The 26626-nt window shown below is 46.0% G+C and overlaps 2 protein-coding genes across 6 annotated transcripts in view; both read left to right on the forward strand.

Annotated features, from left to right (window-relative positions):
- CLNK (cytokine dependent hematopoietic cell linker) overlaps positions 1-11783 on the forward strand; it is a 96469-nt gene extending 84686 nt beyond the window's left edge. Inside the window, exons 16-19 of the mRNA XM_015594845.1 lie at positions 348-481; positions 1950-2027; positions 4330-4485; positions 11637-11783. Of these exons, the coding sequence (XP_015450331.1) occupies positions 348-481; positions 1950-2027; positions 4330-4485; positions 11637-11783 (515 nt within the window). The remainder of the gene's footprint in view (positions 1-347; positions 482-1949; positions 2028-4329; positions 4486-11636) is intronic.
- Positions 11784-26461: 14678 nt separating this feature from the next.
- The window catches only part of ZNF518B (zinc finger protein 518B), a 17110-nt gene continuing 16945 nt past the window's right edge, over positions 26462-26626 (forward strand). For 2 of the 5 annotated variants that reach the window (XR_003048476.1, XR_003048477.1), the window contains exon 1: positions 26486-26574. The gene's annotated coding sequence lies outside the window, so the exon portion shown is untranslated. The other 3 variants (XM_006918991.3, XM_025051791.1, XM_015595006.2) reach the window with 3 other exon arrangements.

The following is a 26626-nucleotide window of genomic DNA, read 5'->3' on the forward strand; positions in this document are numbered from 1 at the left end:
TAGATGAGTGGATGATGGAGAAATCATAAGAGAAAGATTATTCAGGGCTTTATCGATAGAAGTCAAACTTTTGGGTTTTCCTCCAGGTGTACAGGAAATTATGGAAGCATTTTTACCAGGGAGAGTAGCAAAATCAGAATTACATTTTTTAAAGATGACTCTGGAAGCCCCAGAGAGAAAGGGGCAAAAGTTGAAGCGGGAGAAGGGCCCAGAGGAGATGACCCGTGGGGTGACCACGAAGGCTGCCACCGACACAGGAAGGAAGGACAGGCTCCAGCTCCTTGTTGGAGGGAGCCAGTCTGAGACAGGAACAACGTCACGTTTTAATGTGAATTTGTTTTTCCCAGATCATAAAGAAAGCACCCAGTCACTTCCTCCTCCCGCATGTCAGTCTCCGGCCAGCTACAGCCCTAAGGAAAATTCGCTTTGCTATAAAAACATGAGCTGGAGGAAACCTTTCCCCACGAGGTCCGATGAAAAGGTAAAAGACACATCTCCACTTTGTCTTTCTAGATAAACTCAGCCCCTAAATAGAGTTTTACGGATGCCTCAAAGGGGATCCTCACGACTGACTTTCATTTTTTTCCCCTTCTGCCTACATATTACTGAGTTTTAGTATTTTTAAGTGTTCTGCTGTATAACATTTTATGTTGCTCTTTTACCAGATTCTTTCATTTGCATACCGTAGTCCCTTCTAATCACGCGGGATGCATTCCAAGACCCGCAGCGGATGCCTGAAACCACAGATAATACCAAACCCTATATATACTATGATTTTCTCTGTACATACCTATTTACGATAAAGCTTAATTTATAAATTAGCACAGAGATTAACAACAATAACCAATAATAAAATAGAACAGTTGTAACAATATACTGTAATACAAGGTACAACTTCCTCCAAAGGAGGCCTCGCATACGAGATGACTTTGAACCCAATCTTGATGGACGAGAATGGCAGAGCTGAGGGTGGGGCGAGTAGGAGGGATTCCGGGCAGCAGGGCCAGCTCGTGTGTGTCCATAGGGTGACAAGGACATCTAGCTGGCCAGACTCACGTCCTCAGGCTGGGTGGTGGCCGGAGTGAGGCCGCAGAGTTAGGTGGGAGCTGGCTCATGGCGCTCACACGCACTTGGTGCAGCCACCATTGGAAGAGTCAGCTTCGTGCTGAGAGGACCAGACACTCAGACTGAGAGACCAAAGACCTGATGTCGCATCCCTAGCACTTGCCAACCAGGTGACCGATGTTGACTTCCTGAGCCCCGCTGTCCCGACATGCCTGCCTCCCGGGGCTGTTGCTGAGATGGATTAGGCTAACAGAGGAGGAGGGGCTGTGGGTGTGTGCATTCATGCAGGGCACTGTTTAATAATACGGTCCTCGGGAACTGCAGACCTACTGTGCATCTGACCGTCCTTCCTTTTCTCTGTGATGGCAGATTTTATAATCAAAAGAAATCAATCGGTATACATAAGGGCGTGGCATGGGATAAAGCCAAGCAGACTAGGGTTCAAATCCCAGTCCCACTATTTGTGACCTTAAGCAGGGGCGTCAAGATGTTCTCAGGCTGCACCTGTCGGCCCCGCCCCAATGCTGTTTTCGTCATTACGGCAGCATCGGCTTCACAGATAGCATCCCACCTTCAGCAGGTGATGACTTAGAAAGCATCGACAGCTGAAGCCTTTATTATCCATCCGCGCATGGCGCCTAAAGGCCTTTCCTGGTAGATGGAGAGAAATTTCTGGTTACTTTCAATGGCAGACAGACTCACACGCCAGTTTCATAATTCCCAAGTGGCGGTGACATTTTCTGTCCCCAGATCCAGGGACAGATCTTTGAACGATCAGTCAAACGGTGATTTGGCTCAGGTGGAGCGAAAGTAAATTTTCGTTAATTAATCATTAGTACCTCCCCTTTACTCCAAAAGAGTCATCATGTGACCTGTTCTTGCAGGACATCCGCCACAGCGAATGGTACATCGGAGAGTGCAGCCGCCAGGCGGTAGAGGAGGCGTTGATGAAGGAGAGCAAGGTGATGCACCCGTCCGGGCCCACCCCTCACGGCTTCCTGTCCGCGGGTTACCGGCCGTAACGGGCACCGTGCTCTGACGTGTCGGTCGGTTCCTGCACCATCTCGTGTTTCTCCACACGGGGGAGGTCGTCATTGAAAAAGGGATTTCAGAGTCTTAGATCTGAGACTTGATCGTGTCCCTTTTCAGCTGTGTGACTTTCACACGTTCCTCAATATCGTTAAGTGTCAGTTTCTTGGTTAAAAATCAACTCTAAGGAACTATTTTGAAGATCGAATGTCATAGGTGGGGTCGAAATGGAGATCGTAATGGAAGACGCCTTCCTCTGTCCACTTTCTTTACATTTCCTCTCAAGGCACGGCTGGGTCTTTAAGTCTAGCTTCTCCGGCGAAGGAGCAGAAATTATGAGCACTGTGATAGTCAGGAGGTGGTAGGTTATGCTGCAGTAACAACCCTAGGATCCCAGTTGCTCATCATAATAAAACTATATTTCTGGCTTGTGCTCCACGTGCAAGATGGGTGTGAGTGAGTGGGTGGGTAGACCCAGACTGCCGGAGGCTCCATCTCAGTGTGTGCTCACGCCAATCACACGCTGGCTCCTAGGACAGCCTCTCAAAAGTAACGTGCTTCATCTCTGCTCACATTTCTTTGGCCAAAGTCACACAACCAGACCTAACTTCAGAGGGAGTGGGGAAGTACAAACCTACCATGGGACCGAAAAGAGAGAAAAACTGGAATATTTGCAATCAGATCAAATGACTACTCTAACCATCATCTCAAAGAGCAATTAGCTATTACGCAACTATGCTACTACGTGCAGAGAACTATACTAGACAGTTTAGAAGGAAAGGCTCTCAAGGCCATGCAAACCTATCCTCGACTAACAAGGACGATGGTCGTTGTTGAAAGAGGAAATGTAAAAATGAATGACTCAGTTAATTAGTGGATGGGTGGATAAATGATAGGTCCCCCATAAATTTAATAAAGCCTAATAAAACTCTCAGAATCGACATTATAAAATCCAATAAAGTATGTGTAAGTTGCTATGAAAAATAGAATAAAGCCCCCCACAAACAAGATGTCCACGCCCTGATCCCCAGACTATGTCACCTTACATGGCAAAAGGAATTGGCCCGTGTGATTAGGTTAAGCATCTTGAGATGGGGAAATTACTCTGGATGGCCTGAGTGGGTTTAATGCATCAGAAGAATCCTTATAAGAGAGAGCAGGAGAGTCAGAGTCAGACACTCTGGCGCCCCTGGAAGCTGGAAAAGGCGAGGAAGTGGATCCTCTCCTAGAACTTCCAGAAGGAACTCAGCCCTGCTGACACCTCGACTTTAGCCCAGGGAAACCCAAGTTGGAATTGGACCTCCAGAACCATAAGAGAATAAAAATTCGTGTTTTAGTCTAAGTTCATGGTAGGAAATGAATACAGTCGCTAACAGAGTATCGTGAACCTCTTAGAAATAAATTGAACTATCTCATTTTCTAGATGGGGAAAGTAAGGCTAAGTCAAGGTCTCGGTCACAACGTGGAAAAAGTCGCTGAGCCTATATTCAAGATCAGCGCTCTTCACAAAATCACAGCTGCCTCGAGCAGCCAGTATTGTCCTTTCCATTCTAGATGGGGACCAACTGATTAGCCATGCCCCATTAGGAGAGTCACTTAAGGAATTAGACCCTAATTCCCTCACATATAAAATGCAGATAAAACACCTCCTCAGATTTTATATAAAAGTCAACTATTGCCATCTCCCCACAGAGAAGCTCAATCTATTATGCTAAAAGCCTCTCCCGCTCAAAGCCTCCCACTGTCTCCTGACCGATCCCTGAGTACCAGGCAGAACAGGAAAGAAGCAAACGTGGGCAGGTGCAGGGAGGGAGGAGGCTCCTCCACGCGGCCGGCAGGCAGGACGGTGCCCTTGAAAACGGTGCCAGAGGCAGACTCCAGGGGCCGGAGACTGCAGGAGTGACACCGGATAAGACCCCAGCACAGCGTGGTGCATTTATCCACCAACGCCATGCCAGGTTGTGGGCATGACACTGAGGACAGTGGGGGGGCGTCGGAAGATTTGGAGAAAGAGGTACCATCATCTGGCTGGTACACTTCTCAGAAGATAACAAGAACCCTCATGCGTACTGGCATTCAGTGAATACTCGCTGAGTTAACTTGAATAAAGAACGAGTCTGCCACACACCGAAGCCGTGGGGGAATGTCGTACACGCGAGCATCACCACAGCCACCAGGGCCCGGGTGGGACGCTGGCAGGCCCGGGGAAATAACCGTCCTTCTCTTGTGCTTCAGGATGGCACTTTCCTGGTCCGGGACTGCTCCACGAGATCCCGGGCAGAACCCTACGTGCTGGTGGTGTTCTACGGGAGCAAAGTCTACAACGTGAAAATCCGCTTCCTGGAGAGGAATCAGCAGTTTGCCCTGGGGACAGGACTCAGAGGAGACGAAGTGGGTATCACGTCACGGCGACCCCTTTCCATGCCAGACACAAACAGGGGGCGCGGGGTCGGGGGGAGTTTGGGGTGGCAGGCCATGGCATCTCCACATCCTTCCCGGGAATGTAACTAACCCTCCCAGCCCCCACCCACAAGCATCTCTGCGCATGACTGACATACGCCTCAGCCCCAAGGCCAGCGGCCAATCCTGACCGGTCCATGCACCCCCCATACAGTTCCACCATTGAAGGAAGCTCACTCCTGCAAGACATGTAAATTCTGCCTCCCAGGAAGCCTCCACCGATGCCCACGCTAATGCCACATTCTTTCCCACCCCACTGCAGGGACTGGTGACAACATCTGTTAGCATTAGGGATCGGTAGGGTCGTGTCCCCAAAATGAAGATGAGATCATCCACGGCAGCCAGTGCTGCGTGCAGCGTGCCTGGTCTCGGTACAGACGGGCCGACAGGGGCGCTAGGCGAAATAACAAGCCAGCCAAGGCTTTCATTCACAGCTGCATCAATGAGTCAAGAGAAAGGAGATTAATGTCCACTGAATATGTTTATGCTAAGCCCGGTCTGTCTGCCTCGTCTCATTTTAGTTTCCAACAACTCTTTGCCGTAACGATTGTTCTGGTCTTGAACATAGGGAAACTGAGGCGTGGAAAATTAGTAAATGGCTAGAGACACACAGGTAGTACGTGACGGGGCACAGGGCGAGGACAGCCTGCTCCTTCATCTCTTCTTCTTGGAAGCAAGGGAGGCAGGGAAGGAGAGAGGGAAGAGTGGGGCTCGCTCTCTGAGTCACCATTTACCAAGTGTGCGAGCTCCTGCCAGTCACTTAATGTCTCTGTACTCGACTTTCCTAAAATATAAAGGTTCTTTTCAAGGCTAGATTCCTATAGTTCAGGGATTCCCTTTTAGCCTCCCCAGACCTCCGTTTTATTGGTTGGTATATTTATTATGAATTAATTGTGTCTCCTCACTCACCATGTCATATATCAAAGTCCTAACCAAACCCCAGTACCTCAGAATGAGATGGTATTTGAAAATAGTTTTCGAAGAGGTGATCAAGGTAAAATGAGGCCATTGGGGTGGGCCCTAACCCAATATGACTGGTGTCCTTATAAGAAGAGGAGGTTAGGACACAGGCACACACAGAGGGACGACCACGTGAGGACACAGGGAGAAGACGGCCATCTGCAGGCCAAGGAGAGACGCCTCAGGAGGAAGCAACCTGCTGACACCTCGGTCTTAGACTTCGAGCCTCCAAAACTGTGAGAAAACAAATGTCTGTTCTTTCGGCCTCCCATCCTCCCCCATCCATGGTGCTTTGTTATGGCCGCTCGAGCAAACTAATACAGTAAAAACAAAACAAAACAAAAAAACAGAACTTTCTCCAAGTATCTATTGTTCTTCAATAGATATCAAAATAAGGAGTGTTGCCACGGCTGCCCAGATGCTTCGGGCAGGCACATCTGTGAAAATCCTTCCAGCAGCGTGTGAGGATTCCAGCTCGAACCCAGTGTCTGGTCCAGGGCACTTTTCTGAGAATCGCGTGTGGCGTGGTCAGCACCGGCCAGGCTGCCATGGGGTCAGGTCGCCAGCCTTTGCTACAGCCCAGGCAAGTTTGGGAACAAACAAGAGCATGAATGAACAAATAGATCAACATGCAAATCTGCCAAATACAGCCAGATTAAGTGTCACATCAAAACTAAAGAAAAAAGTAGCCAGTTCTTCTTTTGGTGATGAGAATTAGTGAGTTAATAAAGAAACACACACACACACACACACACACACACACACACACACACACACTCAGAGCACTGCCTGGAACACATCGAGTCCACGATAAGGGTTAGTTATTATATTTTCATTATGGCTGAGACATTTTGCGAACTAGGACACAGTTCCCATCAGCTAGATGCCGAGGGTCAGTGGACTTTCCAGTGCAATAGCCTTTTCTCTTTCTATCTCTTCCTTCAGCTCATGACATTTCTCATTAAAAAAAAAAAAAAAAGTTTAATGATTTTTAAATGCTTGAGATTAAGGATTCCTTCCCCTTAGCACAGAAAACAGAAATCACGTGCCAGCAGAGCCTTCTGTGGACTGCCATTTAATCTGCAATCTCGTTTGATCTTCAAAACATTCTGGAAAAGAGCCATTATTGAGCCCTCTTATGAGTGAGGAAAACTGACGCCTGAAGAGGCTACGGCTTTTTTTCCCAACAAGCCAAACTCTGGTCTGCTCACAAAAGAGACGGTACAGCAATTCCACGATGACCTCCTAAGATCAGGTTGTCACCCGGCTCACTGCTGCCTCAGCAGGTAGACAGTTGTCATCTATGACAGCCTACAGATTAAAGGGCCAGCTTCCAGGTGAGCTGCTCTGATGACGGTCCATGGTAATCTCTGAAGGATTCAAATGCCCATTTTAAGAAGGCCGTATTCTGTCACAGAGGAATTCTCTCCTCCCGTGCATCCTCCAAGGAAGAGTTTGCGTTCCGTGTGTTTACTTAACGCTCACCCGTGTTTACTACACACAGGCGCTATTCCGTGCAGACAGCGATGATTAGCTAACTTGACCGATGTCATCCTCATGGCAACCCTGTGAGGTGGGTGCTGCCAGCATTTCCACATAATGGCCCACAGTAACAGCCAGCTCTTGGCAAACCTGAGGTTCCATGTAACCGGCAAAAATACTGACTTCCTCAGAGAGTCTCACATGACACTACGACCAAACATCAACAATCCGCAGCCTCGAGCATCGCTCGAAGGACCATTCACACGCACGTGAGGCTTACTGTGTGCCAGGTGCTGGGTAGCAGACTACCCTTTACAGGTGTTCCATTCTGCCTTTCCTGTGAACAAGCCGTGCCCCGGCCTGAGAGTGGAACAGTTTAGATTGCTCTCGGTTCCCTCGTCACCTGTCACCGTGAGAGCCCTTTGCCTCGCCAGGGAAGAATCCCCATCTTGGGAAAAAAAAAAAAAAAAAAGATCAGTGAATTCCATACAGCAGGGCTCCGCTAAATGCAGGGCGGCTACGAGCTCCTTCGTCTGCTGCTTGAATAAGGAAACAGCACCTTATTCTGACCCTGCAGGGCAAACGCAGTAGACGCAGGGTTCGAGGGTAGTTTTGATGTCGTGTCGCTGTTGGCTATCTTGCACACGTCAGAATTTCACCACACGCACAATGCAGCGACACTTGTCTCAAGGGAGTTATTTCGAGTGTAAGATGAGATGGCATAAATAGAGCCCCAGACACACAGAGGCAGATGCTTGGCAAGTATCGTTTTCCGCCTGAAATGAGTCCTGAAAGCCCTTTCCTTAGACCTGTGTGCCCTGGGCACAGACGGGCAAAAGCTCACACAGGGGCCGGGAGAGCTGCGGAAGCACGACGAGGGCCCCCTGGAGGCACAGCGGTGCTACGACACCTCTCACAGGCATAAAAGGCAAGCAACCCACGTACGCTGCGAAGAATACGTCTGGGAAGGTCCATTTTGCTGCATGTCAGGTGTTTGGGTCATTCTGTTAGCCACGTGGCTAGAAGCATGTCAGAATTCAGATTTAGGGAGGACCCAGGGTATTAGTTTCTTGCGGCTGCCGTAACAAAGCACCACGAACCTGGTGGCCTAAAACAACAGAAATGTCTTCTCCCACAATCCTGGAGGCTGGAAATCTGCAGTCGAGGTGCCAGCTGGGCTACGTCCCTCCTGGAGGCTCCAAGGAAGGATCGTTCCTTGCCTCTTCCAGCTTCTGCTGCCCATCGGCAATCCGTGGCTTCCTTGGCTTGTGGTCACATCACTCTAATCTCTGTCTCTGTGGTCACACTGCCAATTCTTCTCTGCTTGTCTTATAAGGATACACTTAATTACTTTTAGGGATAACCTAGGGTAAGTTCCTCCTCCCAAGACCCTCGACTTAATCCCACCTTTTGTCATGTAAATTAATAGTCACTCTTTTGATTGATATATAAGATAATACTCAGATTCCAGGGACCAGGATGCGACATACTTGGAGGGACCACCATTCAGCTTACTATATACTACTTCCTTCAGTTTTTAGCCAGCCATTAATTTGATGCCTACACTGTGCTAAGACCAGGATGTGACATACTGGAGGGACCACCATTCAGCTTACTAAATACTACTTTCTTCAGTTCTTAGCCAGCCATTAATTTGATGCCTACACTGTGCTAGACTCCGTGCTCCATTCTGGGGTCAGAGAGCAGAGTAAGATCGAGTCCTTGCCACCCACGGGACACCAGTGAATCTGTGCCTATGTATGCGTGCATCCGAGCAGGAGACAGGTTGGAAATATTTAACAACTGGTAGAAACAGGATGGTGTCATGAGCGCCCACCTCGAGGGCCCCTGCTAGCCAGAGAGCACCTGCCATTCACTCCCGGCGCTGCATCTAGGTCTAAGAATCAGGTCTCGACATGTCTGTGAAAGCTCGTCAAAGGGAGCAACCCAGTCATCGGGCCTTTCCTTGTCTTGCAAGTGCTCATGATCGGAGGCTGAAAATTATGACAGATGTTTATTCGATAAATTAAACTTTGAACACGAGAAGACACGGACAATTGACCTATGGCTGACTTCTCACTTCCCCTGTCTGCTTCTTGCTTCCCTCTCTCTTCACATATGTATCTCTCTCTCTCTCTCTCTCTCTCTTCTCCTTCTGCTCCCCTGTGTATACCCACGCGGATTTATTTACCTTTCTGGCAGTGCGACATTGCCCACCGTTGGTACATAGGGCAACCACGAAAGGTTTAAACACATCTTAAGATCCAATATTAGGATGGCATTTGCTGTCCTCCTGAAAAAAGTCATTTAATATAACAATAAAAGCTTCATTATAATCTTCTTAAAAGTCTCCTTAGGGCACTACGTCAGTTGTAGGTCTATCGCCGCAAGTCGATAATAAGAAATGACAGTATGATTTATTGCTCCTCCCTTGCTTTCTTCTTACTACTTGTTAAAATGACAATTTCATATAAAATGTCATCCGCGTAGTAGATTATTGAAACAATGAGCATCGAATCCATTATTTCAGGACCCTCCTAAAGGAAATACGAATGAGAATATGAAGCAAGCATTTTCCCTCTCAAGATCAATACCAGGAAAGAGAATTTCCTTTGTGACATGTGCGTAAACCCATTTTATAGAAGAATTCTATATGAAAAGTTTTTTCTTGCAAATCATTTCTCGTTTCGTCAAGGACACAGAAAGAGAAAGAAAACTCTGTCCTTACTTTATCCGCAGACGTGAAATACAAAAATGTCCTTTCTTCCTAAGGGCTTACGGTGACAACCGATAAACTTCTCTGCTGATTTCATCGCTTTCCTCGCGTTCTTGGCAAACGCAGAAGGGAGGAGGACTTAGCGATGCTTGACCTTTACTGAGCGCTCGCGGTACCCGGAGCTGCCCTCTAAATGCTGTGTAGGTGCTACGTCAGCTCACTAAGCCTCTCAGGGGCCCTCGAGGTGGGCGCTAATGACACCACCCTGTTTGTAGAGAACCAGGGACAGAGAGTGGAAGAAACTTGCCCGAGGACGCACGGCTGGTGGGTGAGAGAGCTCTGCTGGGAACCCAGGCTTTGGGGCTCCCCAGACTCTTCCCTCACGACGACTGTAGGACACCAGTCACGGTCCGACTGGAACACCACCCAACCTTAGCATCGGGCAGGAACTAATATTTACTGGACAGCGACTGCGGTAGACAGACAGCTCATCTCACTGCAAACTCTGCTAGATCCAGCAACAGGCCCGGACGGGCAAGTCGCTTACAGATTTAATCAGAAATCTTTCAGTGGCAGAAGATTAAACCCAACTCCAATGAGCTGAGTGCGGAGTGGGGAGGGTTGTCGACTCTGTCACCAGGAAGGAGAGGACCTGGGGACTCATCACTGTCAGGGGACTCAGCATTCCACATCTCCTTCCCCCAGCAGACCCCACTGTGGCGCCCTTCCTCCGTCTGCATGATCATGGCTCCCCTGGTCTGGCAGAGCACCAGGGTCACAAGCCACGGGCAAAGTTGTATCAGGAAAGAGCTGACCCGTGTCCAGAAAACCAGGTGCCGTGTCTGGCCCTGCCCTGCAGCCGTGTGACCTCGGAGCAGGTCGATCCCCTCCTCTGAACCGCAGCTTCCTCGGCTCTTCAGAGAAGGTCGCTGCTCACCACTCGAGGTGGCTCCGGAGCGCCGATGTTGTAAAGCGTAGAAAGCTGGTCACGCAAGCGCGTCCTAGTCACCTCGCAGGATTCCCTTCCCAGGATTCATCCCAGCCCAGCTCCTCCACGCTGTCTGTGCCAGTGTTCTCAACCGCCTTCCTTCTTCCCCCGCTTTTAATCTCTTTAAAACCTCCTTGTCCACTTATCTAGAATCACCCAGAATGAAGAGCCCATTTCAAGTCTTTATCTTCGGCAAAGCACTTCCCGATTCCCTTAAACTTGAAATCATTTTACTTTCCATCACATCACCACAGTGCGTTATCTGTGCATCTCTAGAAACACACACGTGGAATGGACTGCTGTTTATTTCACGAGAAGCCCCGGGAGAGGAAGCCAAATTGGCTAAGAACTACCGGCAGCCCCGCGGCCATCCCCCTCACCCATCTTTCTGATCACGCGCCAATTCCTTAGAACGAGAGGGCTCTCCAGGAGGGAGCGTTCCCGGCATGCCTTTCCCACCATGTGCTAAGTCAAGGCCAGGCCTCGATCATCTACATTTTGGTGGCCACCATCCTGGGCAACGTTAGGGAGGCGCCACAGGTTCCTGAAGGGGACGGCAGTACAATTAACTCGTCTAAGTCATCTGAATGGCTTATGACAGGAACCTGTGACAACAACAGTGACGCTTGACCCTGTGACTGTGTGACCTGATTCTGGTCGACACTCTGGCGGGAAGCTGAGAGGGCTGCTGTGGGCTTCACCTCCACTCTCCCCAAGTCCCTTTCTCTCTCTCGCTATCTTATGATCCGTATCAGCCATCCTTTCAAGAGCTCGGACTGCCGCATCCATTTTTTAAAAATCACTTTGACCCACCTTTACAACCCAAAAATATTTTAACGAGTTAACCTCTTTTCTGAGTAAAAGTAACATCTGTACTTTATCCTACAGACACGGAAGATATCTAGGTTTTCATTAACTTTCTTTTCTGTGTTTCAGAAGTTTGATTCGGTGGAAGACATCATCGAACACTACAAGTATTTTCCTATTGTACTAATTGACGGGAAAGATAAATCTGGGATCCACAGGGAACAATGCTATCTGACTCGGCCACTGCCTCTCCGCAAACACTTCTCACCTGGGTAGCCTGGTCTTTGTTTTCGGTTCAGTGCAGGGGATCCAATGCCTCTATTATTTTTCATTTCTTTCAAAAGATTCTTTTCTGTGGCTTTGAGGGATAACTTCTTCGACTTCGTAGCAGAGAAAGATATTCTATACTGGAAATTGGAAAATCGATTATGGTTTCGAAAGCGCAAACCACAAGGGAAATATTTATAAGATGCAAAAATAAAACCTAGCTTTTTAAAAATATCTTCTAAAGAAAGAACGATAAAGACGGTCTTTATGCTCCTGTTACGGATGAGCAGCAAAGGTTACGAGAAGCTGATGCTTGAGCATTTGCCGCTCGCGCAGGACAAGTGAGATTCTCAAATCTATGCTCTTTTATAGGGCCCAGCGTGGCCTTCATCTCACAGATGTTTGGATGTGTAAATTGACAAGGTTTTCATGATTCCTTCTGCTAAAGATGTGGGTGAATGTTGTTAGCTCTATTTTATTTGTAATCCTGCAAATTCGGTTTTAGGGGGGAAAAGTGGGATAGAAAAAAAGAGCACTTTTGAATATCACTTTAAAGACAGAAATCAGACATGCTTTTACTATGGCGTGAGCTGGCCAGTCTCCAGTACACTATTTAGAGTAGCTTTGACACAAATGCAATTAGCAGCTTTGTCATAAGAGAATACACTTAAGCTGAGGGAAAGCACAATTTTTAAAAATTCCATTTGTGGACTTCCATTCAAAAGAAAAGAAGAACTGCCCTCGAATTAGTGATACCTTACAGAAACTTTGCACCCGTCACGATATTGTCCCCACTCAAGGCCAAGAGGGTCTAATTTTATCCCTGTTTCACAATGCAGATGAGGATACCGAGGCTCAGAGGAGTTATTGATCTTACTCAATGTAAGAAGAGAGCGCAGTTTTGTGTCCGTTTTGCCTGGCTTCTTACCAGCACAGTGTCTTCCCAGGGACACTCCCTGCACTGTGAATTTGACAATCAAGTTGAAAAGCTAACTTACAAAGAGAGAGGGAGGGAGGGAGGGAGGGAGGGAGCGAAGGAGAGAGAAAGAGAGAACTTGAAAATACAGATGTGCCCACCTCAAAATATATAAACTCATAGCAGGGTAGTTTTGTTTTGTTTTTTCACCTGAAGAGTTCTGGTTAAAATTAAGGGTACACAATGACTTCAAATGTTTCCAAAACCTACCTATGAAATTCATGGAGTATTTACATAATTGTAGCTTTAAGGCAGAAGACCAAGGTAGCATTAAAAGGCAAGAGGTGACACTGAAAATAACATAAACAATGCCCAGTACTAGTTCTTGTCCAAAATAGCGGACGATGAGACCGCTCAGAGGACCTCGTAGCATCTCCTAACAACGGAGCAGGTGCACAGCCTCTCTCCTTCCCAAGGTCAGTGCGAAGTGATGAATCTGCGTTAGATGGGCAGCATTTGATGAAGGTGCTCCTTGTAAAGCTGGAACTCTTGATGCCCAGCTGAGCCTATGGACGTCTAGAAGGCACTGCAGCTAGAGGCTGTCAGAGAACTTGGTGATCAGCAAGTTCTCCTTTCAAGGGAGACCCAAGTGGCCCATCTCCGTGTCTGCCAAAGGGACATTCTGGTTCTCAGTGTTCACTATAATGACATTTTGCTTGTAATAGATTACTAAAGAATAAGGATATATAAATTTTAATTATACTTGATTCTGACAACAGTTCTGTAAAGAGAGAAGGGCAGGTATTCTTAGCCTATTTTATAATTGAGGAAACTGTCTCTCCTTGGCCAAAATCTTAGTGACACGGTCATGGCTGGAACCAAGGTCTTTATACACAGTTTTCCATTCAGTGTCTAGCTGCTTATTAGATCTGCAATTAAAAGGTCAATGATTTGGGCTTGGCATGCCCGAATTCCAAAGGGATTTGATCTTCTTCAACTATTATTTAATTTTCAGTTGAAAAGTGTCACTTCATACCTAACCTCAGTAGAGCAGTCGAATTTTAGCCTTATCTGATTATAGCATCTGTGCATTTAAGAATATTCCTTTTTGACTAAATAATTCTCACGTGGATCAATTTATATCTTCCTCGTCTTCAATAATACCTTGTTATAAGCACTCGTTCATGTATGAAAACATATTTGTTGCTAGGCAGTGTTATACATGTTGGAATTACAGCAGCGAATTAAATGGGAGAAACAGACAGCAAATAAGTATATAGTAAATAAGGTCATCTAAGTTGGTTTCTCGTTACCCTGCTGTATTTCCATGTCAACAGTTATCACAGAATGCTTGTATTGAGGCTCATATTAGGTATTTTGCTGAAGCTTACTTGAGATGACTTTGAAAAGTTTTTAAGTAGAAAATTTTTAATTTTTCCAAATTTACTTAATAGAAAACTCCCCCTCTTAGGCAATGTGGGGGGCGGGGGGATTATGTGTTTGACTAAGCACATGATACCTGAAATCAATTAAGTATTCTGTTCTAATTGCTGTAGAAGAATCAAATTTTACCCATTGTCAAATTTAGCCTATTGTCATAATGTACACATACACATATTTTTAATAAGTTGGTCTCTTTGATTAGCATTATATTTGTGTACCTATTTTTTTTTTATCCTGAGTAATATTTGTTCTACCTAAGCACATTTACTTTTTTTGAACATTCCAGGTTTATAGCTGTACTGATGTAAATGAAAGCAAATATGGAATTAAATGTCATAATATCTCTGTAACTGAGAATTCGGAAAGAAACTCAGACTATGGCTTAATTTTGCTTGTTTCATGCCCTATTATTCCTAAAACTCTTTTGAAATGATATTTAGAATAAATTTATGACAACGTTTCTAGAGTAATTTTTGACATATGAGCATTAGCAAATGCCAGATTTGGGGACAAAGATGAAAAAGACCTGATAATACCTGGTCGAGGGCTAAGAGCCAGGCAGCCAAGATATACATGCAGTTAACAGCACGCAATGCAGAATGATAGATTTGGTCTTTCTCTCCCTTGTACCACCACTGCATCAGGAGGCAGAAATGGGTGTGGGGGGGAGGGTGGAATCAGGGAAAGCTGCTGGGGGATGGGGGGAAGGGCGGGGCTCAAGCAGAGATTTGAAGGATGCCTCTAGAACACAAGCTTTAGAAGTACAAATACTTAGTCTGTTCTCGAAAGCTCTTATTTTTAGGACATTATCCGAGGCTGTTCTAGTCACTGATCAAGCAGAGACCACCTATTGAATGGACAAGTGAACCCAATAGTGGCAGCAGCATTCATAGGGAAAGGACAGGTGATTTATGAAGTGGTTCTGGGGAAACTCACTCACCATATAGGAAAAAATACAGTCATGCCTCTACTTCAAATCGTATCCAAAAATAAATTCTCCATGGATCAAAGAGCTAAAAGTAAAAAAAGCAAACTTTCAATTGAGTCTTGTATTTTCTTCTAATAATTTTTATGACTTTGGGATAGGGCAAGAGTTCTTAAACAAAACTAAACACAAATCATAAAGGGAAAGATCGATAGGTTTATTACACCAGAATTTAAGATGTTTGCAAAAGTCAGACAAAGTCAAAAGGCATTTAAACAATCTAATTTAGGTATGACCAAAGGAGATGAACAAACAAACAAACAAACAAAAAAACCCTGGAAGTTACGAGGTCCAGCCTTGCTATCGTAACTGAACAGTGACAGAATGGACACAAGGATGCCAATAGAAGCTGTCATGGAAGGAAGCTGTCTTTTTGGACAAATGGAATGGAGCCACATGGGGCAGAGCTGGAGATGGAGTATGTCTTCTCTGATCACCAACCCCACAGAGCTGAACGATGGACCCACATGGAGAGAGATTTTAGCCAGAAAGTTTAAAGAGAGAGGCCAGGGGAGTGGGCAACCCCCATGAGAATGGCAAGCGGACTTCCTGTCCGCCAGGAGATGAAAGCAAAATGGGCGAATGAACCGTAACCCATTCCCCTGATCTTCCTGAGAGCCTTGGAAGAGCAACGATGACCTAGGAGCCTCCCGGCATACTCAGGCTTCATGCTTATCTCGCAGCTACCTCGGCCAGAGGAGTGCTAATTAAAATAACAATTGTACAGCACACTTTGCCCATCAGTCAAAATTAAGGATTCAGATAATATCAAGAACTGGTGAGGATGTAAAGAAATAAAAATTCTCAACTACTAGTTGGAATATTGTGTAGGTGCCTGACAGCTGTTTCGATTATAATGTAAATGCCTGACATCAAGCTTTGACTGCTGGAGCATCCATTTCAAAGACGCCCATCTCAGATAAACACATTGCCAGCTATACAACTAGATAAAGAGCCAGGCCAGCCTGCCTGTGATGTTCCCCTTTTTAGAAAGCCCTGGGTGACCAAAAAATAAATGACCCCTCCGGTGATCCTGCTTTTCTTTTCTGTTGCTTAAACGCCTGTTCCTAGGTTTTAAATTCACCAATAAAGAGTAAACCCGAAAAATCCTCAGTCTCCCACCCTCAACCCCAATGAAGGCAGAACCCCCGGTCCACGCTTTCTTTATTCTCAGCTTTGCTGTGTGGCCCTGTGCAAACAGGATTCGTGAGTAATGAGCCCTGTTTTCACAAAGTTCCCAGACGATTGACACTACCTACGTGTGTCTAAAAGGAACAACAGACAAAACCACAATGATACCTGGAAATTCGAATACACATCTCTCAGAAACTGATAAAGCAAGCGAGCGAAAACAAATAAAGCTATAGAAAATTTTAACAACACCATCAACCAACTAGACATAATTGTCACATAGACACAAAATAAACATAGAATACAATTTTTCTTTCTAGTCCACATAGACCATTCACCAAGAAGGACCATTTCCTGGCACCTAAAACAAGTCTCAATAAATTTTAAAGGACTAGAAAAACACATGTTATATTCTCGGAGCAAAATAAATAAATTAGAAATAAAAGTCTAGAAATTCTCCAAATATCTGGAAAGCAAGCAACACATTTCTAAACTACTCACGGTCAAAGGGGAAAATAAAAATAAAAATCTAAAAATATTTCAAAAATAATGATAATGAAACACAACATACCAAAAGTTGAAGGATATAGCTACCCTCAAATATAATGATTTCATATAAGCATTTATAGCTTAAAGGCCTTAAATGCTTACGTCAGCAAAGGAAATTTCATAATCAAGTACCTAAGTTTCCACTTTAAGCCATTAAGCAAGCATGAAGTAAGCTCAAAGTAGAAAGCAAAAAATATTCAAGATAAGAGCAAAGTCGAGGGAAAAACAAACAATATGAAAACCAACAAAGCCAAAAGTCGATTCTCTGAACAATTAAGAAAACTAATAAACAGCTGAAATAATCAAAAACATAAGCAAAAGGAAACACAAAATACTAAGAAGAACCAAAAGAAGAGAAATCTCAACAGATCCTACAGACACTGAAAGGCTATTAAAGGAATATCATCCGCACTTTTATTCTAGAGAAGTTGAAAAATACAACTCCATACATACGAGACTAATACAAGAAGAAACGAAATCTGAGTAGCATTTCATCTTTAAAAGAAATGAGAAACTTTCTCACGAAAAAAAAAAAAAAAGCTCGGGATCATGATGGATCCAATCAAACATTTTAAAAAGTAATAATAGCAAACTTAATATCTTTTTCAGAAACCAAGAAAGAGAGAACATTTCCAGCTCTTTTTATAAGGCTATCAGAAACCCAATCATACATACAAATGAGCAAATAAACCTGACATGGATCACACAAAGAAAGAAAATTGCAGATTATATTCTTCACATGCAGAGATATAAAAATCCTTAACAAAGTTATATTAGCAAATCAGTGGGGAGAATATATGCTGACTTAAGTAACTTTGGAACTGAGTGGAGACTATAAGACTAGAGAGAAAAAGGATGGTATGCAGGGCAGCATCGTTCTCTAGTTGGTAGTTATTTCTCAAGCAGGTACTTGTACACAGATACACTGGATTAAATAAGTAAAAGGATGAACGATGGGTGACGGGAGCCAGGCTTCTCTCCAACAATGGGAGATTACCGATAGGCAAAAGTATAAGGCCAGAAGGAGCCATAGCACTGCGTCAGACCTGGAGACATCAGTACGAATTTATGCTTTGCTGAAGATAGATATTGATGGATAAACAGAGAAATGATTACAGGTATATATGTGTACACGGATGTTAGTATACACATACCCACTTCCAAGCTCTGTTCATGTAGAGGTCTCGGAAGAAATGACATTCTGGTGGGGAGGCAGGTGAACAGTGGTGCCCACCCCTCCGTTCTCTGATTTCACTAATGGGGAGGGGTCTCGAGGCAATCTTGCCTTACCAGATTTTGAAAAATAGAAACCACTGTAACGAGAACATACTAGAAATTCACAAATAGGAAAGTTAAGATGCAATAAAGGTAGTATTACAAGTCAGTGGGGAAAAGGGTGGTTTATGTAAATAAAGATTGCTGGAATAATTGCCTATCAAATGAGGAGGGAAAGGTATATCTATATATATATATATATTTTTTAAATCCATAGGGATTAAATATTTAAAGATAAAAATGTGTAACAGTAGCTAGAAGAAAATCTATGAAAATATTTGTGTGGCCTCAGCATCTGTGTTGTGTGTATTGGGGATACTTTTTAAGCAATACAGGAAGCTAAAAAAAATATGGGGAAATGAAGAAACATTTTACTATATTTAAAATACAACAAAAGACAATAAGCAAAGTCAGAAAATAAAGAATAGACCACGAAAAACCTTTGAAACACGTATCAGATAAGTGATTCCTACATATACTACATAAATAACGCCCATCAATTGATAATATAAGCTCAGGTAGTCCAACTGAAAAACAGTCAAAGGATAAAACTAGCCATTTTATAGGAGATATTCTGATGCTCATAGACACATGAAAAGCACAACAATCGTCAGGGCAACACCAATTAAAGTAACAAAGAGTTAACATGTTTTTCACCCAACAGGTAGCAAAAAGTTCAGAAGAAAGTGACACCCAGCTGAGGGGCAAGGGAAGGGTGAGCCGAGGCCCTATACACTGTTAGTGACAATGGGCACTGGAATGACTGCGACTCTTTGGAAATTGATCTGGCAAACTCTGTTAAAATGAAAACTACATGTATCCTTCCACTCAACAGTTCTAGTTCTGGAAGTTTATCCTATAGAATTAGAAGTATACTTCCTGAAGTAGGAAGTGTAACGGGTCCTTATTAAAGCATTGTCTGCCAAGTAACGGAACAATTAAACTCAATAACAAAAGGGTGGTGAATTAACCAGAGTGTGTCCACGCTGTGGAACATTATGCAGCTATTTAAGAGAATGCTTTAGTGCTACACCAGTTCTTCTATTGAAATATTCATTATGGGTGGTAAGTGAAAAAACCATCTTGCAATATGTATGGAGTTATTGTATGTTTATAGAAACAATGCCCTTCAACATGTATCTGGCTCTTTTATATGATAGTTATATAAGACTACGCTGGGTGATCAAAATGTGTTAAAAATGGGATAGGGACATGAGGAAGAAAGGAAAGATGGTTTGGAGACAGACGAGGGAGAAAAAGACTGTCTGACATGAAAGATACTCTAGCGCTGTATAAGAGTGAACTGGTCATGCACCAGCAACTATGTAAAACTAAACATGTATGTGGACAAGATTAGAAGGTAGCATGGGAAAATGGGAACATTATCTTCATTGGCTATAGAAAGGAAAAAAACATAGACCATTCTTTGGTACCAAGCTTTATAAAGCATCCCTCTAAAAGGTGTTATCTACGAAACTCAATTTACTAAGTCAACAGCTCTGTGCAACTTCTCATATTTGCAAGCGATCAGTATTTTCCACGTTTTGAGTCTCTTTCCGAACATACACAATGCAAATCCCCCATTTTGTTTTCTCTCTTTTAAACAGAATGGTATTTTTCTCTGGGGAAGGATGAGAGACAATGAGCACAGCAGGAGGAGAGAGGTGGCTTCGGGAGCATCTGCAACGCTTATGTTGTTTAGAGAAGGAGGGGCCCTGGGCTAAACAGAGTAAGACGTTAGGATTCTCTAAAGCTGGGTGAAGAGTGCATGGATGTTTGCTACATACTCTGACAATATTTTTCAGTACCTCATAATCTAAAAGAAGGTAGAAAGCCCCAAGAAGTAAGCAATCCACATTGTGACTTTCAAGGAGTCTCCTGGCACAAATAATAGCTTCTACCCAATCAGCCCAAAATCATCAGCCCCTGCCATGTACCCTAATCTTCACAATGGCTTTTTTATTACTTCATTATAATAATGGAGGACAAACAAGGATCATTTGGCATTTGAGGAAAACCTCGCATTGAAAGTAAGATAATGAAATGGTCTCCAAGAAAAAAATCTTAAATATTCTAAGTAGTATAATCCATAGATTATAGAATAGATTGCATTCATAAAATTCTATAGAAAAAAAATTACATGTCTTGGAAGATAAAAACCAGGGAAATCTTCCAGAAAGTAAATAGAAAGGGGGAAAGGGTAGAAAATATGAGAGACTGAGAGGCAAAGCAGATCAATCAAGAAGTTTCATTATCTGAAAAATGATGACAGAAACAGATACTGTAAGAAAAACAAGAATGAAAAGAAAGTCCAGAATTGAAGAACAATAGTTTCTATACTGACAGGCTACATTAACTGCACAGAGAAATAGGTAGGCAGGTAGGTAAATAGATGACAGGTAAACAGATGACAGGTAGATAGATACATTATCACAAACAATAATGAGAAAAATCTAAAGGTTCAGAGAGATGGAAGGAGAACAGTTTACCTATAGGGAGGAGCAGGTGTCTGTTCTCAGCCACACTGAAGCCCAGAAAACAGAGTTCTGCATCCAAAACTATGAAGAAATACAACTTTCAACCTAGAATAACCCCTTAGCCGAGGAGGAAAAAATATTTTTATAGATTTAAGGCTTCTGAAAACTTACCTCTAACACTCTTAAGTTGAGAGCGGCAAAAATAAAATAAATTAAATAAACATAAATAATGGATGCTCAAGACCCTTATATAAAATGGCATAGTGTTTACATATAACCTAGGTACCCCCTCCCATGTACTTTAAATGTCTCTAGTTTACTTACACTACCTAATATAGTGTAAATGCTGTGGAAATAGCTGTTATTCTGTATTGTTTAGAGCATGACAAGAAAAAAAGAGTTCGACATAATATCTGGGAATCTAAATCGTATACTTGCAGCTCAGGTCACTAGGAGAGCTCACCTTGAAGCTTGAAAATGCTGAAAAAAATATAAAATTTTAAATATATCACCCTTTACTCTGAGGTTCTGATAAAAATAGTGAGAGTCTCCCACTCGTAGTAGGAGAAACGTGACTCAAACTTTATACCTGGGGGGTTTTTGCAGGGTCAGGGCGGGAAGAGAAAGATTACTCTATTTCTTCTGCAGACTTCTCATTTGTTGCTTCTGCTGAATTATTTGAGTTTGTAAATCATCCAATATATACTGTTAATGTTTGATATTATGTCGGCCCATGCTTTGCCCATTCCCATCTTTATTTTTCCAGTTTGGATCAGTTCATATTAGCTTGCGGTGAATGACAGGAAATCTAAAATAGCAGTTTGTTTCCCTCTTAAGTAAATTAAGTCAGGGGGTAGGCAGTGGGTGGCAGTTAAGGTAGCTCCATGATTATCAGGGACTCAGGCTCCTTCTACCTTGGTCACCATCCTCAGCAAGTTATATTTACTTCATGGTCCACATGGCTGCTCGAGCTCCAGCCATCGCCTCTTCATCCCTTTATTCAAGCCAGCAGAATGACGAAAGGGGCAAAGAGTTGCGTGTCCCTTCCTTCAAGGACACTTCTGGGTGTTATGCATACTCTAGTTCTTACTTCCCATTGCTAGAATTTAGTGACATGATCACATCTAGCTACAAGCAAGACTTGAAATGTTTAGTCTTTTTTTCTTTCTGAGCAGCGGGAAATTGGAAGAGGGTTATTACTAAGGAAAAAAAAGGAGAAACCGATTTGGGGTAACAACTGAAAGACTCCGCTTACCATCGTAAACTGATGGGAAGCGCTGGTGGGCCACCTGCCCATCCAGGTTTCCGACAGCAGCCTGGTGCAGAGGGAGCCGGCGTGCCAGGGACCAGGCTGCGGGTAAGACGTGCTGCCGGAGGCAGGCAGGAGGGGAGTGACTCAATCCCATTAACTTTGTGGCAGAACCACTCTGGATGCTGCGGTGTGAGTGAAGGCAGGGAGGCGAGGCAGCAGGAGGCTCCCGCAGCAGCCCAGCTGCGCCGGCCCGGAAGAGCCAGGCCCTCCCCCGCCCCTCTCCCTTTTGAACCTGCGCGCCTGCTGCGCGGGGCTAAGATGCTGCCTGAGCCAGAAGCAAGCACCCGAAGTGGGAATACCCTCCCCCTGAACGTTTCTAAACAGCCCTCTCCCTTCCTGTACCCACTCCCTCGGGACCAGATATGCGACGACCTGCCTCTGTCCCCACCACGCTTTGCCTAGCCCTGGTCCAGACAAGGGACGCTGGCGATTTGGACTAGCTCAGTCCCGGAATCCAAGCCTGTTCTGTGCCTGGCGTTGTGTGATCCTTCGTCTAACCATTGGGTTAAATGCAGACATTACGAGACGTCGGTCAAGATTGCGCAACGGGAGCCCTAAGGCCGACGCCCGGCATCCCCGTGGTTATCTCGCCAGCGCCTCGAGTCCCGCCCCCGCCGCCCCGTTCCCGCGGCATAAGTGGAACAAAAGCAAAGCAGCCCATCACGATTCTCGGCAGGAGCGGGGTCCGCGGGAGGCAAGGCGGGCGGTGGGCTAACGGCGCCCAGGTTGCTGCGGTGACGGCCAGGTGAGCGTAGGGCCGCTCGCGGGCGCTCACACTGGGTAGAGCTCTACACTCGTGGAGCCGCGAGGGCCGCCGTGCAGCGACACCGCAGGCAGCCGGCGGTACTGCAGCACGTGGAGCTCACGGGCGGGGCTGGGGACAGTGTCCAGGCGGCCTCCCCCGGCTCTACCGGCCGGCGCATGCCCGGTGCGCGGCTTCCAGGCCGGGCGCAAGGCCCCACCGCACTGTCCCCGGCCTACAGAGGCGGCCAGGGCGACTGGAACCTGAGCCTAGCCTCAGTCGCGCTCCTCCTCCTCCCCGACACCCTCCAAGAAGTTGTTGCATTTACTCCCTTTTACTGTTGAAAACAGCGTCTCAGAGACCAGAGACCAGCAGTAACTTGCCCCAGGTCACACAGCAGTACAGAGGGTAATGGGATCCGGATTCCACTCTGCAGCCTCCACTCCCTGCGCCCCAGGACAGGGAGGAGAACTGATCTGAGCATCAGGGCTATCTGATAAGAGCTTGGGAGCCCTAGACAAAGAGGTCTTTATCCCTCATTCACAAATGATCAAACTAAAGTCAGAGAAGTTGCTAGAAGTTTCTGACCTGTTTTAAACAACAACAACAACAATAAAAAACAACTCTTCCTTGGGTCTCCTGTTTATGGTCTTCAAGTGCCTGAGATTTACATGTCTTTGCTCCCCCTCCCCCCACACTAGCCCAAAGTTCCTGACCCGGCTGTTAGAGACCTGCCCCTTTTCCAGGGTACAATGAAGTCGAGTACCTCCCTCTGGGCCAGAGTCCTCACCCGCAGAATCCGGGTAAACGACTCCCTAAGATCGCGCAGTCTTTAAGTGGCTAAGATCTGCATCGCCCTTCCCTAGCCCCTCACACCGCGGCCTCTGCGCATGCTCTTCTCTGTACAGAAGGCTTTCTTCATCTTCCTGCGCGGCTTCCTACTCATGGCTTAGAGCTCACCTTCAAAGTCCCCCTCAGCGAGCCTTTCATGTCATCCTCTCTCTTGCTTTGTGCTCCCTGCCACCGCACACGACCCAGTTTTATACCCCCCCACCCCGCCTCTAGCACCTCCTAACATTAATTACATATTCCATTAATTAATTGAGCTCTACGACCCCCAACAAAATGAATGCTCACTGAGGGCACAGCCTTATCTTGTTCTTTATTCCATCCTCATCACCTAGCCTGTGCCTGCACTAAACAGGCACTCGACAAATGTTTGTTGAATGAATAAGTAAATGAATGAACGTCATCAGCCTCCAGCCCTCATACTCAATGACTGTTTTGTTGTTGTTGTTGTTTTTCATAAGTCGTCCCTCCTTCCTCGCATATGTTAGGCAGCCATATCTGGGAGCTCGTTTCTTAGGGTTGCTGTAACACAGAAATTTATTGTCTCACAGTTCTGGTGGCTAAAAGCCATGCTCCCTCCAAAATCTATAGGGGAGGACACGTCCTTGCCGTTTCTAGCTTCTGCCAGCCGCAGGTGCTCCTGGCTCAGGGCTGCATCACTCCAGTCTTGACCTTTGTCTTGGCATGGCTGCTTTCCCCTGCCTGGGTCTTCACACAGATTCTCTTCTCTGAATCTGTTCTCTAAGGACGCTAATCATAGGATGAGGGCTCACCTAAGGACCTCACCTAAACTATGTCTGCAAAGACCCTCTTTCACATTCATGAGTGTGAATCTGTATGCATGAGTATGAATCTGTATTCGCAGTCACTGGGGATTTGGAGCTCTAACATATCTTTCCAAGGGACACAATTCGACCTGTAACAGAGGTGAATCCATGTAACACTAAAAAGAGATTTAGGCAAACTACGCTGGGGGAGGGGTGAGGAAGAAGACACGAAGGGCTGGCTGCCCTAAATGTAGGAAAGAGGCACTGGCTGAATGTCCAGAAATAACATTTCCGGGGGAACTCTGCCTGCATCAAAAGGCTTTTAGGGACCAACGCTTCAACTTTAAGGGTTTCTACAGGGGTGGTTTCTATCTCTGCTGGGCTCTTTTCCAGGCTGTAAACACCCTACTTCTCAACCCTTCGAGAGGCGTTTTATCTCACTGAATCTGGGCTCCTGAGAAATGTAAGAGAACGGGCACTTTGGCTTTGCCAGGGACTCTGTGCCGAGTCCTGACCTGCTCGCTCTTGTTTATTGTTGACAACCGCCTTCTGAGGTCGCTCCTATTATTCGCTAAGTTTTACATGAGAAATGAGGTTCTGACAGGTTAGGGAGCAGGCTCCCAGCTTCTTCATGCCAAGCTGGGCTTTACAACCAGCTGTCACTGCAGAGAAACTTCCAGGAAACCCCCAGGGACTCTCTCATCACTGCTGTGACTCAAGAAGGCAAAACTGATGCATGGGTGGAAGTTAAAGGAGAGGCAACAATTTGGGCTGGATTTTAGGGAAAATCTCTAATATTTAAACTTCTGATTTCCCGATACTTAGAATTAACAGTTTTTCCTGATTTGTCTCCCTTTGCCCCTAGATATTTCGAGGCAGTGGCCAGTTTAGCTTCTCAGTGCCCATGCCCACCTCACCCTTGGGAGATTTTGAACCCTGCCTTATTCTCTCTGATCTGAACTCTGTACGTGAATGTGTCTTGGAGAAGAGGTCCCCTAGCTTCGCTGAGCCCTGTCAGACAGAGGACCAGGAGGCTCCCTTATGAGCCATGAGGTCGACTACTGCAGCATAGTGTAGGCAGAAGAACTTGCCGGTGGTGATCCATCTCCAGGCTGGCATTCTCTCTGCGCAACTCTTGCTATTTCAGTCTTGGACATTTTTATCTGGCTGCCGAGCCGGTGGCTGACATTGTTTCTTGAATTCCATTTCTCCCCGTTGGAGAATTGCCCCAGCCCTGCATCTCCTCCCTGCTTCTGGCCGATGTCCATGCACCCTGACCTCTGGCCTCCCAGAGCAAAGTATCGGAAGCCAGCTTTGCTCCTTCTAGGGCTTTGAAATAAACCTTCGGCCGTTATTTCTAGAGAAACTGCGCTTCCCAGTGACGCTGCTTCCCTGACACAATCTGCCGTGACTAGGAAGCAATTTTAGTTTGCAAAGAGCAGCATCTGCGTCACTGATGGTGGGGACTCTAGCAGTATGGTCTCATTCTTTCCTCTGAGAGGGCTCAATTCTAAATACACCTTCCTTCTGGAAGGACAGAAGTGAACGTGCGACGGGGTGGGGGTGGAGGGAGGTTCCCAGAAATGGCACTGGAGTCCAAAAAGCAGAAAAACGTTGGCATTAAATGAGCTCGCATTAACTCCAGACTCTCCCAGGATCACTGCCTCGTCTGACCCTCACGACCTTACCTACGTAATAGATGAGGCTGTGGGCTTCAGGTCTGATCTTCCCAATCCTTAGAAATGAAAACACAGACTCAGAGTTCAGGGGCCTTCCTCGCCCCAGATCCTGCAGCTAGGATGGAAAGGAGCCGAGGGAGTCTGAATTCGAACCCAGGCCTTCAAGACCATCTCATTCACGGCTGCTGTCAAGAGAGGAAGGATTTGGAGACTGGAAACCTGACTCCTTTTCTCTCGCCTTCGCTCATCCACTGCTGGACTTGAAGCTCTACGAGGGCAGGGAGAAATCGCGCCCTCTGCTTGGGCCCAGCACCGCACAGAGCGGAGGCCCAGTTCTCAGAATCCGCTCTCCTTGCGGACGCCCAAGCTAAGCATGGACACTGCACGCAGCGGACGTGGACACGCTGGGTCGCGCTCTCAGCCCAGGACCAGGTCCGGGTCCGTGGCTTTGCCCTGCACTGAAACCAGGCAGGGCTCCCAGCACCGCCTGAGTTAGGGACCTCGGGCGGCGCCCGCGCTGCAGCCGAGCCTCCGTGCGCACTGCGCAGGCGCGGAGCTGGCCCTGGCTCCGCCCCTGAGTAGGGACCTACAGCAGACCTACAGGAGGCGCGGCGGCGGCGGCGGCGGCGGCCTGTGGCTGGCGGTGTAGACGCCCCTTCCCGGAGCGAGCGGCGGGTGAGTGGCTGAGCCGGGCTCGGGATTCGCGTGCTCGGGGCAGGTAGGGTCC

Source organism: Pteropus alecto, unplaced genomic scaffold (assembly GCF_000325575.1).
Source record: "Pteropus alecto unplaced genomic scaffold, ASM32557v1 scaffold5, whole genome shotgun sequence".
Classification (NCBI taxonomy): domain Eukaryota; kingdom Metazoa; phylum Chordata; class Mammalia; order Chiroptera; family Pteropodidae; genus Pteropus; species Pteropus alecto.